General features: G+C 43.0%; 1 protein-coding gene across 1 annotated transcript in view; it reads left to right on the top strand.

The window, feature by feature from the left end:
* The window catches only part of LOC109308449 (phosphatidylcholine translocator ABCB4-like), a 101,488-nt gene that overhangs the window by 44,761 nt on the left and 40,100 nt on the right, over positions 1-16,627 (top strand). Inside the window, exons 12-17 of the mRNA XM_019532750.1 lie at positions 2,245-2,370; positions 2,557-2,760; positions 3,161-3,331; positions 8,419-8,580; positions 12,975-13,154; positions 14,149-14,295. Of these exons, the coding sequence (XP_019388295.1) occupies positions 2,245-2,370; positions 2,557-2,760; positions 3,161-3,331; positions 8,419-8,580; positions 12,975-13,154; positions 14,149-14,295 (990 nt within the window). The remainder of the gene's footprint in view (positions 1-2,244; positions 2,371-2,556; positions 2,761-3,160; positions 3,332-8,418; positions 8,581-12,974; positions 13,155-14,148; positions 14,296-16,627) is intronic.

The raw sequence follows: 16,627 nt of genomic DNA, 5'->3' as shown, positions 1-16,627 counted from the left end.
TATTTCCATAGTTTCCAGGCTAGCCACCTATTTGTTAACTTTACTGGAACCCAGATTTTGCCTCTGTGTGTGCTGGTATGTTAAAGCGTAACAACATTTCTTGTGAAAACTTGCAGGATAAAGGCCTTTCATAGAATCATAGAAAATGATTCTAGCCTTGTGATATAGCTTAAGGGTTTAGGTGGGTTTTGTTAGTATGTTCTTACTTATTTGCAAACATTTTGAACCTTTCATTTCTTCTTAATTTTGATCTCATTAACCTTAGTAGCTTAAGTAACATCATTTTATTCACTATGAGTTTGTCTAAAACACAGGGCTGAACATGTCTTGGCTACCCAAGCCATCTTTCACACTCTAGTACCAGGAGGTCTGCTCTGGGCTCATTCCCAACACCTACTCTTAAGCCCTTGGTCTCTGGTATGCCTGGGGGTGATCCTGGAGCAGCCAGAAGTAGAGAACTTCCAGCTCTGGTGTGCCTCAGTCGGCTCTGAGGGCAGGGTGTGTTCAGGTTTTTCTCTTGCCCCTACCCTGGTAAAGGATATGTTGAGTAGCTTGAAATTATTACTTTTGCTTTTTCCCTGTTTTTCTGAAACTAAAGACTTAGTAGTAAAATAATATTTTAAAGAGAATATCCAACTGTACTCTCTCCTCCTAAATCAGGAGCAAGAAACAACAATTTCTATTAATTCTGTGGCTAAATAAATTAAACTTTGCACAGTTAACAAACACATATGAGTTATTTTAAGCTATAGAATGGCTGGCTTTAACTGGTTGAGGTGGATGTAGATTCATTTTTTTATTTAACAATTCATATTTTTGGAGAAACAAGAATCTCTTTAAAGGCAATATAGTTCCTTTAAGAAATGGCACTGCCTGTGAAATTTCATAGACTTTTATAGAATCAGAGGACCAGAAGGGACCTGGAAGATCATCAAGTCCAGTCCCCTGCCATGGGCAGGAGGTTATTGGACTCAAAGGAGCTCAATGAGGTGGTTATCCAGCCTCTTTTTGAACACCTCCAAGGATGATGACTGCACCACCTCTGTTGGGAGTGTGTTCCAGATTCTAGTTACCCTTATGGAAAAGAAGTTTTTCCTTATATCCAGCCGAAAATTTTCCTCAATTAGCTTGTGCCCATTGGTCCTCGTCTTCCCAAGAGGTGCCTCCCTGAATAGTTGCTCCTCTAGATCTTGGTGCTCATCCTTGACATACTTGATTAGTTTTCTCTGAGGCTCTACTGTGTGTCATTCTTATTGTGAAATAATCTAACATTATGTGTGTGTATTTGTGTGAGTGAGAGCAAAGGCTCACACACTAAGAGCAAAAACTCACAAAAATCGTTTTCCATTGTAACAGGAAAAGGCATAATTAGCACAAGATCCTATCCATTCCATTTCAGCATAGGTTTCCAAAATCTTTTTTCAATGCCTTCAATTGGAGGGAATCCTGGCAGCTATAAAGGCCCTTCTATGGGCCCTGATTCTCCTCCTAGCCCAGAGTAGCCAGCAGCAAAACTAGGTTTCTTCTTTTACCACCCTAAAGTTTAACAGTATCTCCTCTTTTACATTTCTTTGAGGTTGTGCAAAGGGAGCCCAAAAGATAAATTCACCAAGGCATTCCAAACTTCTTTCCCACTATAGTTGTGAAATATTTCATTCCACAAGAATTAGCAGTGAACGTTCCAAATGTAAAGCCCTGCTCTAAAGCCATGCCTTTGCTTGTAAAATTCTATTAAAAATATCATACATCTTCATTGGTTAAAAATTTTTAGTAAAATTTACTAGTAAGACTTTGGAAGCACCCTTATTCCCCTTCTTTTTTATCTGTGGCATAATGCAGTATGTGCTTGGCATCATTACATAGGTTGCTTTGTGGCTATGATATATGAAAGGAATGATTTTTAGAACTCTAATTAAAGAGTTGCGGATAAATGGGTTCCACTGTAACTGACTATCCCCATGACTTGCATGGGTAAATGCACATGGAAGGAATGTGGCTAAGAAAAGTGGGGGTACAAAGTAATATGTTTATGTTTCAGTGTTTAATTAGAAAATTTAAATTCTCCCCATGATGTAAAGAGTTGACCATACTGTGAAATTTAGAGATATCGGATCAAATTCTGGTGTACGTTTGGAGAAATTCCACTAAAGGCACTGAATTTTTCCAGGTTTACACTAATATAAATGAGAAATTGGCATGTTGGGGTTTTTTTTTTTTAATTATTGTTCAAATTTTCTTATTTAGGTACTGAAAGGCTTGAATCTGAAGGTTAATTGTGACCAGACAGTAGCCCTGGTTGGTGGTAGTGGCTGTGGCAAAAGTACAATTGTTCAACTGATACAGAGATTTTATGACCCTCTGGAGGGCACGGTAAGACACAGAACCTGAGCTGGATGATGTATAGATCATATTTCTTTAATGTTTAGTAGTGTCCTGATTTATATTGTTCAGCTGCTAAAATGCAAATATCTTCATAAAGATTGTAAGTGCTAATTCTGATACCACAATTCTTGATTGGACCACTTACATACCTGTTTTTATTTTCTTCATTTTCAGATTACCCTTGATGGCCAAGATATTAGGAACCTAAATGTAAGATATCTGAGGGAGATTATAGGTGTAGTGAATCAGGAGCCTATATTGTTTGCTACTACTATTGCAGAAAATATCCGTTATGGCTGTGAAGATGTTAACATGGAAGAGATTGAGAAAGCTGCTAAGGATGCCAATGCTTATGACTTTATCATGAAGCTACCTGATGTAAGCAAATTCTTTCATAATAAATGCCAGGCAGTGTTTTTTAGAAGAGTTGCCATAATTCAGTGGTTTAGAACCAGCTAATCCAAGACCTATAAATCTAAACCTAGTTGGATCTTTCTAATACCTTGTTTGAGATATGGTAAAATCAAAGTTGTTTTAAGACTTCAAGTCATGGCTTGAATTCTTCACATTAATAATTATTAGAATCCTGCACATCCAAATAAGAAGATTACCTACTTTGGTCATTTATGAAACTCTCTAGTTGTTGGTGTTTTAGAAAAAGGAAAGAATTCTGTATACTGCACGTGGAGATGTGATTTATCTTTACATTGTGCTTGATTCGTGTTGTGAATTAAGTGTGTCATTAACAGTTCTGGGAACATATTTTACTATCTTGCAGAAGTTTGAAACCATGGTTGGGGAAAGAGGAGCACAACTAAGTGGGGGTCAGAAACAGAGAATAGCAATTGCACGAGCTCTGGTTCGCAATCCCAAGATTCTTCTGCTTGATGAGGCAACATCAGCGTTGGATACTCAGAGTGAATCAGTTGTGCAAGCAGCACTAGACAAGGTCTGCATGGCTTTAAACCAAAAAAGAATGACCAGGAAACTAGTAGTTAAACTTTCAAAAGTTGTGCCAACAGGTGTGAGACAGATTAAATTTATCTTAGAAGTTTTATTCTAATTTGTATGAGAAGATTTCATTTGTTATTCATGTGGTGAAATGAAATACTTCCAAATATTAATATCCTTAAAAATAGAGTTTGAAATCACAAGCAACATTATTCTCTAGACTGTCGAGGGATAATAATTAAAACATGTGGAAGTGATTTAGAAATATGTATCCCATTTTGAAATGATGTTCCATGGAAAGCTAACTGGTGTGTCTACATCAGGCAAAAGCTAAGAAATGACTATACAGACGATGACTTGTATTAGACTCATCTACTCTCAGTCCTTTTGCAGTTGCACCTGTTGTTTGTTTGCAACATGCAGCAAACTTTATTTTCCTGGTTTACAGAGACTGACCTATATAGACAACTGCATCTCATCTTTGAGATATTGAAAGTTTTTCAGAGAAAGATGTGGTGAAAATAAAGCATTACAAATTACCTCTGAAAGGTTATTATGAGTCAAGCTTCCATAGGGTAAATGCCATCCCATATATTACCATGTGTATATTTCCCATGCAACTCTATCAGCCCTGTACTTGATCAATGTAGTTTGAAGGGTAATAGGCAGGGAAAGAAATGTCTGCATTCCATAAATGGTTAAACATATTGTCATGCAGTGTCTGTACAAACAGTACCTCTGAGAGGCATTTCCCCCTGATCATAGAATCATAGAATCATAGAAAATTAGGGTTGTAAGTGACCTCAGAAGGTCATCTAGTGCACCCCCCTGCTCAAAGCAGGACCCTCCCCAATTATATCAATCTAGCCATGCCTTTTTCAAGCCAGGTCTTTAAAAACCTCCAAGGATGGAGATTCTACCACCTGTCTAGTAACCCATTCCAGTGCTTCACCACCCTCCTAGTAAGAGAGTTTTTCCTAATATCCAACCTAAACCTACCTTGCTGCAACTTGAGACCACTGCTTCTTCTACTGTCATCTGTCACCACTGAAAACAGTTCAACTCTATCCTCTTTGTAACTACCCTTCCAGTAGTTAAAGGCTGCTATCAGATCTGCCCTCTTTTCTCCTGCCAATTTAAACAGGCCCAGTTCCCTCAGCCTCTCCTCAGAAGTCATGTGCCCCAGCCCGTGAACCATTTTCACTGCCCTCTGCTGGACTCTCTCTAGCTTGTCCACATCCTTTCTATAGTGGGGGGCCCAAAACTGGACACAGTACTCCAGATGTGTCCTCACCAATACAGAATAGAGGGGAATAACTACTTCCCTTGATTTGCTGGCAACGCTCCTACTGCTGCATCCCAGTATGCTGCTAGTCTCCTTGAGTGCTTGTACATGTGATAATGTCATGATGTACATGTGACGGAAATTTCCTTTTGTGTCACTTGAGTCACACATTACATGTATGCAAGTTTTGGGGGTTTTAAATGAGTGTGCAATGTTGCAAATGGGAACATTGATGGCCCCGCACTCCATGCACCATCCCTGCTGCCTACTCTGGCTGCTAGCACACCCAGCTGCCCTCCTGCCATCTCCGTGCACTCCAGGCACAAGCCAGCTCATTCCCAGGTGGACCCAGCTGTTCTGCTGGCTACAGGAGCCTACTGAAGGCAGAAGCGATGAGGGGCCCTATCCTTTTTTTCTGAGAAGTCTGCCTGTCTCTCCTGTGGCCAGGGGGTGAGCTGACAGATTAATGGCACAGATTAATAGCACCCTGGCCATGGCATAGGCAGGCAGACGCCGTAAAAAAAAAAAGTATTGGGTGCCTTGCTGCTTCTGCCTTCAGCAGATACCTGTGGCCACCAGGACATAACATATATACAGTGCTGGAAAAAATAAAACCCACCATTTCAATTAAAAACTCACTGTTTCAATTTAGGGGCCATAGAATACAACCCTAAGGACTAAAACCCCATCACATGTACAAATGTGCCTTGGCAACAAGGGCATGCCGCTGGTTCGTATCCACTAGAACCCCCAGGTCCTTTTCTGCAGAGCTGCTGCTTAGCCAGTTGGTTCCAAGCTTGTAACAGTGCATGGGAGCTTTCTGTCCTAAGTGCAAGACTTTGCATTTGTCCTTGTTGAAACTCATGAGATTTCTATTGGCCCAATCCTCCAATTTATCTAGGTCAGGGGTCAGCAACCTACGGCATGCATGCCAAGCATAGCACGTGAGGCCATTTTGCTCGGCACATCAAGTCCAGCCCCTGCTCTGGGTAGCTGCTGGAGCCTGGGCTGCCCCCATCAGGGCTTGCAGCATCCCAGCTGCCTGCTGGGAGCAGCCCGTGCTCTGTGGCTGGTAGCAGCTACCCAGAGACTTGGCCGGCTGCAGCTGGGAGGCTCCAAAAAGCTGCACTGGGCTCTGGAGCCCTGGCATCAGCTCCATACCAGCACGTGCACCCGCACATCGGAGAGGGCAGTTGGGGAGGGGCCTGAGGCAGTGCAGCCTCACTCTCTCCCCCACTCCCGGCACAGAGCTAGTGACTGGGCTCTGGAGTCTGCCTGGGCTCTGGAGTCTGGTGCAGCTGTTTGCAGCCTGCCTGCTGCTTGCTGCAGCTTCCCAGAGCCCAGGCTGGCTACAAACAGCTGCGCCAGGCTCCACAGCTTCAGCATCTGCTCCATGCTGGCGGAGACTGCGTGCACAGCTGAGGGCAGACAGCAGGGCAGTGCCCTGAGATGCCCATGCAATCGCCGCTAGCATGGAGTTGATGCCAGAGCTGTGGAGCCCAGTGCAGCTGTTTGCAGCCTGCCCGCTGCTTGCTGCAGCTGCCTGGAGCCCAGGGTAGCTACAAACAGTTGTGCCAGGCTCCAGAGCCCGGTCACCAGCTCTGTGCTGTGAGTGGGGGAGGGACTGGGGCTGCACTGCCTCAGGTCCCTCCCCCACCACCCTCTCTGATGCGCGGGTACACGCGCCAGTACGGAGCTGATACCAGGGCTCTGGAGCCCGGCACAGCTGTTTGGAGTCTCATGGCTGCAGCTGGCCCCAGCTCTGGGTAGCTAGTGCCAGCCAGGAGCCGGGCTGGGGGGCAGCAGGGCTGGGGAGCAGGGGCACATGCAGGGTATCCTGCCATATACCCACTACCCTCATTTTGTTTCTCTGGCATGCCGGCACTCCGGCACCTCCAAGTTAGGCATTGTGAGGGTTTTCAGCACTCTGACCAAAAAACATTGCCCACCCCTAGTCTAGGTCATTCTGAATTCTAGTTGAACCCTCCAGTGTATCTACTACATGCCCCCAGCTTGGTGTCGTCTGTGAACATGCTGAAGATATTGAACAAACCCAGTCCCAAGACCAACCCCTGGGGCACTTTACTTAATACTGGCTGCCAACTAGTCATTGAGCTATTAATTACTACCTGTTGAACCTAGCAATCCGACAACCCATATATCACATCCACTGCTTTCCCCGCAACCACAGAGCCAGTCATTTCATCATAGAAGGCAATCATGTTGGTCTGACATAACTTTGATGAATCCATGGTGACTGTTCCTGATCACTTCTCCTACAAGTGCTTAGAAATTGATTCTTTGAGGACCTGCTCCATGATTTTTCTGGGGACCGAGGTGAGGCTGACTGGTCTGTAGTTCCCTGGATCCTCCTTCTTCCCTATCTTAAAGATGGGCACTATTTTTGCCCTTTTCCAATTGTCCAGGACCTTCCCCCGTTTGCCATGAGTTTTCAAAAATAATGGGCAGAGGCTCTGTAATCACATCAGCCAAGTTTTTCAGCACCCTTGGATACATTGCATCTGGCCCCATGGACTTGTGCATGTACAGCTTTTCTAAATAGTCCCTAACCTATTCTTTCAACACTAAGTGCTGCTCACCTTCTCTCCAAACTGTGCTGCCTGGTGCAGTAGTCTGGGAGCTGACCTTGCCTGTGAAGACTGAGGTACAGGAGGCATTGTGTACTTCAGCCTTTTCTTCATCATCTATCACTAGTTTACGTACCCCATTCAGTAAGGGACCCACACTTTCCCTGACCTTCCTGTTGTTCTTGACATACTTGTAAAAACCCTTCTTGTTACCCTTCATGCCCCTTGCTAGCTGCAGCTTGAGTTGTGCTTTGGCCTTCCTGACTTCATCCCTTCATGCCCAAGCAATATTCTTATACTCCTGCTTAGTCATCTGCCCAGGCCTCCATTTCTTGTAAGCTTCCTTTTTGTGTTTAAGATCACCAAAGAGTTATCTGCTAAGCCAAACTGGTCACTTGCCACATTTGCAATTTTTCCTTTGCATCACGATGGTTTGTTCCTATGCCCTCAGTAAGGTTTCTGATGAATCAGAATGCCTCTGATCCCCTCACTCGTATCAAATCTGAGTCTGAATTCTCTAGTATTCACACTTTGCCTCTGCACCCTGGAACTGTCTCCATATTGAACTGTTAGAAATCTCTCTTCTAGCCTCTTCTCTGTTTCTCTTCCTACAGCTGAGATCTAAAATATGTAAGAGGGAAAGAGTCAGTGGGCGCACACTGAATGGAGAGGCTCATTTATCCAGCTGTTTCCCATCTTGTTTACCTCTGAATCTGGTTCCCCACAAGCCTTAAAGAGGGGCTTATCTTCCCAAAAATGGCTCAGGGTGCTTATAATGACAAACACAATAAATGAAAAAGAGGTGAGCAATAAGAGGATCAAAACAGCTTACAAGAAAACTAGAACTTCAAGATAAAACAGAAACGATATACCATTTCATCCTAGTTTTGTTTAGAGAATGCCTGTCCATAGTAGGTTTTTGCTTTCCAGGTTCCATGAAAGATCTCCTCAGTTGTTGCCAATCTCCATTTTGAAAAAAAAAATTACATTTCATTTTGAAATATTATTACAAACAGGATTCTTTTATTTCATTTACCTGACAGATTATTCAATTTTGTTTAACTTGACGTTTTCCTGTTGGAACACCTTGGTTTTCACAAAACTACATTTCCGAGTTGCATTTGTTTTTCAGTCAAAGTATTTAAAATAACTGTGAAAAAATGCTGTATTTATCTGGAAGTATTATGAAATACAGTTTTGTGTTATTTGTAGGCACAAAAAGGCCGCACCACTATTGTAATAGCTCATCGTTTGTCTACAGTCCAAAATGCAGACCTTATAGCTGCGTTTGAAGATGGAGTTGTCACAGAACAAGGGTCCCACAATGAATTAATGGAAAGAAATGGAGTTTATTGCAAGCTTGTTAACATGCAGGTAGATTTTTCCCCCTGAAATTTGTCTTCTAAATTTCTTTGTCACAGGTGTTATTGTATCTGAATTTATCATAGCACAACAATGTTTTGTCAACAGTGTTTTTAAAGGAAAGTGGAAGAAGTATGGTTTGCAAGAGACTCCATAACAGGGAAATGTGAAAAGAGGCACAGAATTAGGGCAAAAATGGAAAGGAGGAAGGGAAAAATATTGAATTAGAGACCAGAAAAAAATAAATGAGTAAAAGAAAAGATAAATAGGAAAGAATACTCTTTCACTTTACATGCCCAAATGGCAGTTTTTCAACTGTCTCTCTTGCACTGTTCATGATCCTATTCCATGTGCATGTGAGTAAGCATAAGGACTTTCCTACATCATTCCCAGTAGCTAAATGGTTAGGGCACTGACACAGGAGACCCACCTTCTAGATTCACCTTCCCCCAGAGGAAATTTGAATTTGAATTTCTCTGAGCATAGTGCTCTAACCACCAGGCCATGGGTTTGGGTGAGATTACATTTAGATCAGGTTAAGAGCACTTAAAACCTGAATGATTGCACTTCAAGGCTCATTAACAAGTGCCAGGCACCCTTTAGGTGTCTTAAAGCTACAGCACTTCAGGCAGGTGATGATTATCTTTGAGCCTGCAATCCAGCTTGAGTTAATTTCTGGCTGTTCACCTGAGATAAAACCACCAATTTGCAGTCCTCCAGTATCCCAGGAGGCAAGGCTCCCTGGTAGACTAGCTGTCACCCAGGACTCTACAGCCCTGGACTGACAACTGCAGACAGTTGAGCAGCAGGTGAGTGGAAAGGGAGGAGAAATGGGTGAAGGGGAGGCAGGGAAGAAGGGAGGGAGGAGCTGCTGGGTGGGAATCTGCCAGGCTGCTGCTCTGCTCTGCCCTCTAAATTGCCCCATCCACCCCTGGATTGCCCCCCTGACACTCCAGTTCTCCACCACCATCCAGATTTCTGCTCTGCCACCCCTATCAGCTCCTGAATCACCCCTACCCCTGAATTGCCCCCTGTGCCCCACATCACCTCCTGCCAGATGGAATGACTTCTGAATTGCCACCCCCCATGGAATGACTCCTAAATTTCCCCCTCTGTTCCCCATCAGCTTCTCCATCCCCAGATTGATGTCCTGGCATCCCAATTGGCAGTGGTGGCAGTAATTGGTGGAGGTTCCCCACCTCCCTGCTTGCACCCTGGCTCCCTGCAGCCCTTGTTGCCCCTGCATACCTGGATCCAGCCCCCACCAGGCCTCATTGCTGCTCTGCAGCTCCTTGCTTCCCCACTCCTGGAATACCTAATGGGGGACAGGAGGACAATCAGGGCAGTGTGGGGAGGGGGGAATCAGAGTGGCAGGGGAGCAATCTGAGGGTGGAGGGTCTGGTGGGGGGCCATTACTTTGAGGAGGGGCAACTGAGGGATGGCAATCCAAGTGGTGCATGGGAGGCCTTCCACCTTTCCCCCAGCCTATATTATGACTAAAGAGGTCTTGAGCAGAACAGGTATGGAGTAGAATTGCAATACCTAGCCACACCCCTGCTCAGCAGACATGTAGCAGTAGGTCTGAGCAGTGCACATTAAGGAGGTTGTTAGCATTAAGTTAACATGTGTGTGAGCAGTCACACATTAAGGCTTAAGTACAGACAGTCAAAAAGTCTGAGGCTGAATCAATTCAATCATTGCAGATTAGTGAAGCAAGTTCACCGATAAGCAAGTGAACAGACATTTACCTTTGATTTGCCTACAGTAGTCCAGGCTAGAAGCTGGGGGGTGGGAGGGAGGGGGGAAGAAGGGTGCTAGAGTAAGCTCAGCTAGAGAAGACAGCTTGGGCCAAGACTAGCCCACCAGCCCTGCAAAGTGGAGTTTTCAAGGGTGTTGCAAAGCATCCTGGGATGCTGGGGGACTGTGAGTTAATTTGAATCTAGAGGGGATCTGGGACAAAAGTTCAATAAATGAATTTAACTTAAATCAGTTAAGTCTGATACTTCAGCCATACAGGTTTGTCTTAAACTCGTTTCGGTCATTTTGAAAGTGGTTTATGTGCACTGAACATCTGTTGTGTTACAGATTTGAACCAGTTTCCGACCACTTATACTAATTTATGAGTAACTTCTGTCCCTAGCCTAACAGAGGAATGTAACTCCTTCAGAGTCAGCAACTACTAATTATAATTTGTAAATCTCACCTTTAGGTGTTATCTACGTCTATTCTTGAAGCTGAACCACTGCATTTAATAGACACTGGATAAAACGAATGGAGACCAGTGGAAAGTTTCTGCCCCAATGGGAATATGGGTGTAATCTAGAATCAGGGCTTGTTTTTGTATAAATTAGCTTCTATCTCACTGAGCAACACACCCTCCAGCTTGCTCGGTTTTTTTTCTCTTGTCCTCATATATCTCCCTCTTGGCTTCCTAAGTAACAGCTTCAAAGGGAGGACTAGAGAATGCCTAACTTGTGATTTTATTGGTTGAGATACTGTACTGGGAGGTCAAAGAACTGCAGCATCAAACACCCTCTAGGTGGGGGGTGAGGGGGGGGGGACCTAGATCCTGGGTTTCTCACTTTCTGGGCAGATACTGTAACCATTCAGCTACTGACATTAATATGTAGGAGAGTCCTCCTTCAGCACATAACACCCCCTAGTCATAGGCTTCTTCTCAGCAGATTCCCAAGTTTCTCTTTCAAACCTGATCTATTTTCTTTCAAGTCCTGAATTTCATACTTTTGCACTGGATAGTCTCTTTGCCTCCCTTCTTCATGGGTAAGCAGTACATCTACTGAAGGCTAAGTATATTCACAAATATAGCTACTTGCACATGATTCTCATTGATATTGGGTCCTTTTACACTGCCCTGGCAAAGTAAGGTACATAGGTATAAATGGTTTACACACAACGTGAGGCACATTTACACTGTCAGAACAGTGAAAGGGGACTTAATACAAATGGAACAAAACTTACTGGGGGCATCTACATGTGTGCTTTACTGCAGAGTTGACTAATTGGCTCCACAGTAAAGCGTCACTGTCTACATGTGTGGCACTATTAGACTGGAGTAAACTAATTAATTCTACCATGGGATTGTACTGCCTAACACAAGTACTATCCTGCAGCAAGTTATTTAGTGTGCCACAACACATGTGTAGATGGTGACCATGGCTGGCTGTGGCATGAGGGTGCTACAGATTGGGGGCTGTCTGTTGGTTAGCCCCATACTGCAGCATCCTAATGTCCCAGCCAGCTCCTCCATAGTACATTGAGCCAGGGTTGAGCAGCTCTGGGCTTGCAGGCTGACACCCGCCCCACTCCCCCAGACTCCCTGCCAGCCAGGGCTGTGGTTCCGGGTACACATTTAAATGCTGTGCCTGGGAGCAATAAACTCTAGAACAAAATGCACCAGAGTTTATTTGGCTGCAATATTTGCACATGTAGATGTGCCCACTGAATAGTCTTTTCTTTTCCTCACAAGTAGTGTCCTTGCTTTTTTAGCATCTCCACAAGCATGCGTGTGCAGCTTGTGGCATACCAAACCTATCTGTGGTGCCACAAACCGCATGTACTTCATGTGCATGCATTCACCACATTGCTAATTAGTTTTTTGGCACTGGGAGATCCTGGTGTAAAAAAAAAAAAAAAAAAAAAGTGGCATGGCACATGTAACGGCAGTGTCTGCCACCTGAAATAGGAGCCTGGTCAGCCAGATCCACACTTCAGCTGCTAGCCAGGCTCCATGCAGTTTGTGGCACCCCAAAGCAGTATGAGGCACTGCAAACTTCACACAGCGCATGCACAAATGTTCACGCACTGGGAGATCCTGGTGTAAAAAAAAAAAAAAAAAAAAGTGGCATGGCACATGTAACTGTAGTATGCACTGCCTGAAACTGGAGCCTGGCTGGCCAGAGCCACACTTTGGCTGCTGGCCTGGCTCTGTGCATCCAGATTGCCACTCTTGGGGTCCAGGAGGCCCCCTGGACTCCAAGTAAGGCTGCTGGAGCCAGCCCAGGTGCTGGCCCCAGCCTCCCCTACCCCACTGAGGCAATTTATCACAGCCAGAGTGCACATGCAGGGGCATGCCCAGGGACAACTAGTAGTGACATGAATATGTACTGCAGCTAGTTGTCCTTGGGGAAACACATGTTCCTGCTTATGGGGGTGTGCCCCTAAGGAATAAAATGCTCCTTAAGTGGAATGTTTTTGCCAGAATTGGTCTCTTAGAATAGACAGGATCTTCTGAAGTGCAATCAAAAGTCTTTATACTTGCTTATAGCAATATTTATTGATCAGTCCTGAGCACTATTCTATTCAGTTTATATTTTTTTAATTCATCAGGGTTTGAAGGTACAAGATAATATATACATAATTATTTCTTATATTGTACCCAATTTTAGACAGTAGAAACTGAAGTTCAATCAGATGAAGAAGAAGATGTATTAAGTGTCAAAAAAAATTTCAAAGAAATGATGCTGAAGGAATCGCTATCAAATGGTTTGATACGGCGATCAACTCGGAAGAGCATCAAAAAAACAAGAGTACAAAACAATGGTTTTGATGTGAAAGCTGTTCAGCCTGTAAGCATCTCTTCTTTAGCAAGACAGTATATATTCATATAAACACTATTCCCTCAAATAGTAGGGTGGGAAAAAGGGTTCTTGCTTAAACAAAGTTACGTTAAAAATATCATACAATGTGCAAAGATGTACAAAAAGTCTTAATATGATACCATAGAAGGCTACTCTCTTTTAATTACTCAACATTGCTACTGAAAAATTCTAGTCAATTGAGGGGGGAGTATTTGTGTACACATTTGTAAACTGTGAATCATATTTTGATCTAGTTGTAGTCTTATACTCTAGTTGTACTTAATACAAGAAAAGTTTATGTGAAAGATCATATAAGCAGTTTTAGTCTACTGTTAATATAAAAATAAACTTTTATGTATGAAACAATTTCTTCAATGTGGAAGTATGATATATAAGTTATCAGAAAACTGTGATGTAACATATAGCTCATATAGCATATTCAGAGTAGCAGATGGCTGAAGTACTACATTTTTCTACCTATAGATTGAAATCTGCTTGATCCATACAGTAAATTAGTAAATGTGTATAAGGTATAATCTACTCAAACATAAATATTACAGATTCTCTGTCAAAGATCAGTGAAGTAGTTAGGGTTCCTTTACTGTGTATCTACCTTGCCTTCTCTCTGACATCAGAATAACACGGCTTGCCTTTTCCCTGACTTCAGACCTCCCTTGCTGCAGAAACACACCCATGTTTCTATCTCTTCTTTCAGGTATTAATATGGTGTATTAAGTGCACATCTTGACAGGACAAGAGGTATTGCAAGATGTGCCATACTTAATATATATATATTTTTATTTAGACAAGTAGGGGTCAGATTTGATGATCTGCTCAGGTCCCTTCTAACGCTACCAACTATGAAACTAGTTTTGAGTATCTGGCAATAAGTAACTGGAAACAAGCAACCGATTATCCACAAAACTGTCTTTTCTGATAGGTGTGTTTACATATTTGTCCTAATGGGGTCCTTATATTCTAGGAGGAAGATATACCTCCAGTTTCATTTCTGAAAATTATGAAGCTGAACAAAGCTGAATGGCCTTACTTTGTAGTTGGGACTTTGTGTGCAGTTATTAATGGAGCTTTACAACCTGCGTTTTCAATCATATTTTCAGAAATTATAGAGGTAAGGTTAAATAAAGTCTATAAAATGTCAGATTGCTCATTTTACTTTTGATTTTTGTTCCTAAATACACTGACATTGTTTTACAATAAACGGAGATTTTTTTTTCAAGTTTTAAATTATATCCTGTACTGGGGAGACCAGGAGTAGGTGAAGGAAAGGGGGACAGCTAGATAGAATTCTCCAGCAGGCATTCTAGCTATTGAGCTGTAATTTTGCCAGGTGAGGTTCTGCCATGAAGATATCACTGTTAAGTTCCCTAACTACATCCAAGCTAGTCTGCTAGAAATGCTGCCTCTTTTATGGCGCACCTTATATCCTGATTTATCTTCTCCCCACTTTAGAAAAGACAGTATAATTAGAATTTGCACTTTTGCAAAGGCTATGTGCACTACTTAAGTTCTTAAACTAGTTTTCTTTTGGCCACTATCTTGACAACTTCTTCATTCTTTGTAAGTTTTATAAGGTTTTTTTCAAGTGGGAGAAGACATTGACACTTGTTCTCAATTCAGTTTATTATACTTGCTTGGATTTATTAGGATAATGTTAATAAAGGCAAACATCTGCCTCCTTTGAATGTGTTGAGTTTATGTATATTAATAACAAAGTATTTTTAAATAAGGTTCTAGTGAATATAGACTTTGTTTGTTTGGGTCTTTCATACAGTGATTAATTTCTGCCTAGGTGCTCCTGTGACTTGACAAATTTTTTATTTTTTTTTTTTTATAAAATAGTTTTCTATTTGAAGTTTCCAAGCACCTATTAAGCTCATAAACAAATGAGTTAAGATATTCTTCAAACATTTTATTAGAATTCTTTCAAACCCCACATGGAAAACACTTAACATGGCATTCAAAGACAGGTTTCTTTGTGTACTGTGCATTTTCCTCATCTTTCTACTTTTTTTTATTATTATTATTATTATTAAAGATAAATGAGAATAAATAGGGTCTGTGTTGCTTAGAACTTCATGTACCTATACTAGTTCTACCTCCTTTCAAGTCATAATGTTCTGCTTTTGACATTATGGTTGTCTCCACAAAAACAAGCTGATGTCAACAAAAACAGGACTATATATTCCAGTGAAGAAAAATATAAATTGCTACTACTTTAATTAAAAACCAAGGAAAAAGGAAAATAAAAAGATATATTTGCCGTAAAGCAGATATGTTTAAAAATGGACTAGAAGGAATGAATGCCTTTTAAATAATATATTATTTTCCAAAATATACACAAAGGCAGAAAACTATCAGGAAAAATAATTATAAAGTAAGTGTATACATAATAATTAAATAACTTATTTCACAGAGAATTTTTTTGTTTGTTTGTTTGGAATTCAGATGTAAGGCTTGGGACAGAAGTTAAATGTAAACCAATTTAAGTGATCCGAAACTGGTTTAAATCCATGACAGAACAGAATTTCAGTGCCCATAGACCGGTTTCAAAATGGCCAAAACCAGTTTAAGATAAACCTGGATGGATGTAGTATCTGCACTGATTTATGTCAGACTGGTTTATGGGATGCCCGTCCAAGATCCCCTTCTGTTTCAACTTAACTCATAGTCCCCCAGCATCCCAGGATGCTCTGCAGCCCTGGGTTGTGCTTTCTGCTCCAGCTGCCCCCATCCCCCTGCTTACACAGAACTGAGGCAGTAAAGCCTCATCTCCTTAGCCTCTGCCTGTGCCCGTCAGCCTGGGAGGATGGGGTTCAGGGGAATGAACCCCCAGCTCCCCTAGCCCAGATCTGCACAGAAAACACCTTAGCAACCCCTCCCTCTGCTCTTGCCTCTGAGGGGCTGGGGGGGCAGGGTTGGGAGCACACCCACTCAGCCTGGCACTAGACCCCCAGCTGGGATCTGCAAGGCACGGAGAGGAGAAAGCCCCCTGCACTTGGCTTTTTGTCTCCCCTGCAGACCAGAGAACCAAGCCAGGATCCCTTAGGTCTGTCAACTCACCAACTGCCCTTGCCTTAGAGAGGCTAGGGGGCAGGGGACACACCCACCCAGCCCAGCACTGCAGCCCCAGCTGGGGGCTGCAAGGCAGGGCGAAGGGAAAGCCCCTTCTGCCAGGCTTTTCTCCCCCCTGTAGCATAGAGAGCAGGGCTTGGACCCTTAGCCCTGCCCCTTCACCAGCTGCTCTTGCTGCTGGGGGAGCAAGAAGCAAGGGGGCAGGGAATGCCCCCACCTGGACTGGCACTGGCCCCACAGCTTGGGTCTACAAAACAAGGGGGGAGAAGCCCCCTCCCTATGGCTTTTCACACCCTTGCAGCCCAGAAAGCTGAGCTAGGATCCTTTAGTCCTGCCCCCTTGCCTCTGATAGGGGAAATGGGGGGCAG

Source organism: Crocodylus porosus, unplaced genomic scaffold (assembly GCF_001723895.1).
Source record: "Crocodylus porosus isolate Cpor-Errol unplaced genomic scaffold, CroPor_comp1, whole genome shotgun sequence".
Taxonomy (NCBI): domain Eukaryota; kingdom Metazoa; phylum Chordata; order Crocodylia; family Crocodylidae; genus Crocodylus; species Crocodylus porosus.
This window is presented reverse-complemented; position numbering and strand designations above follow the sequence as displayed.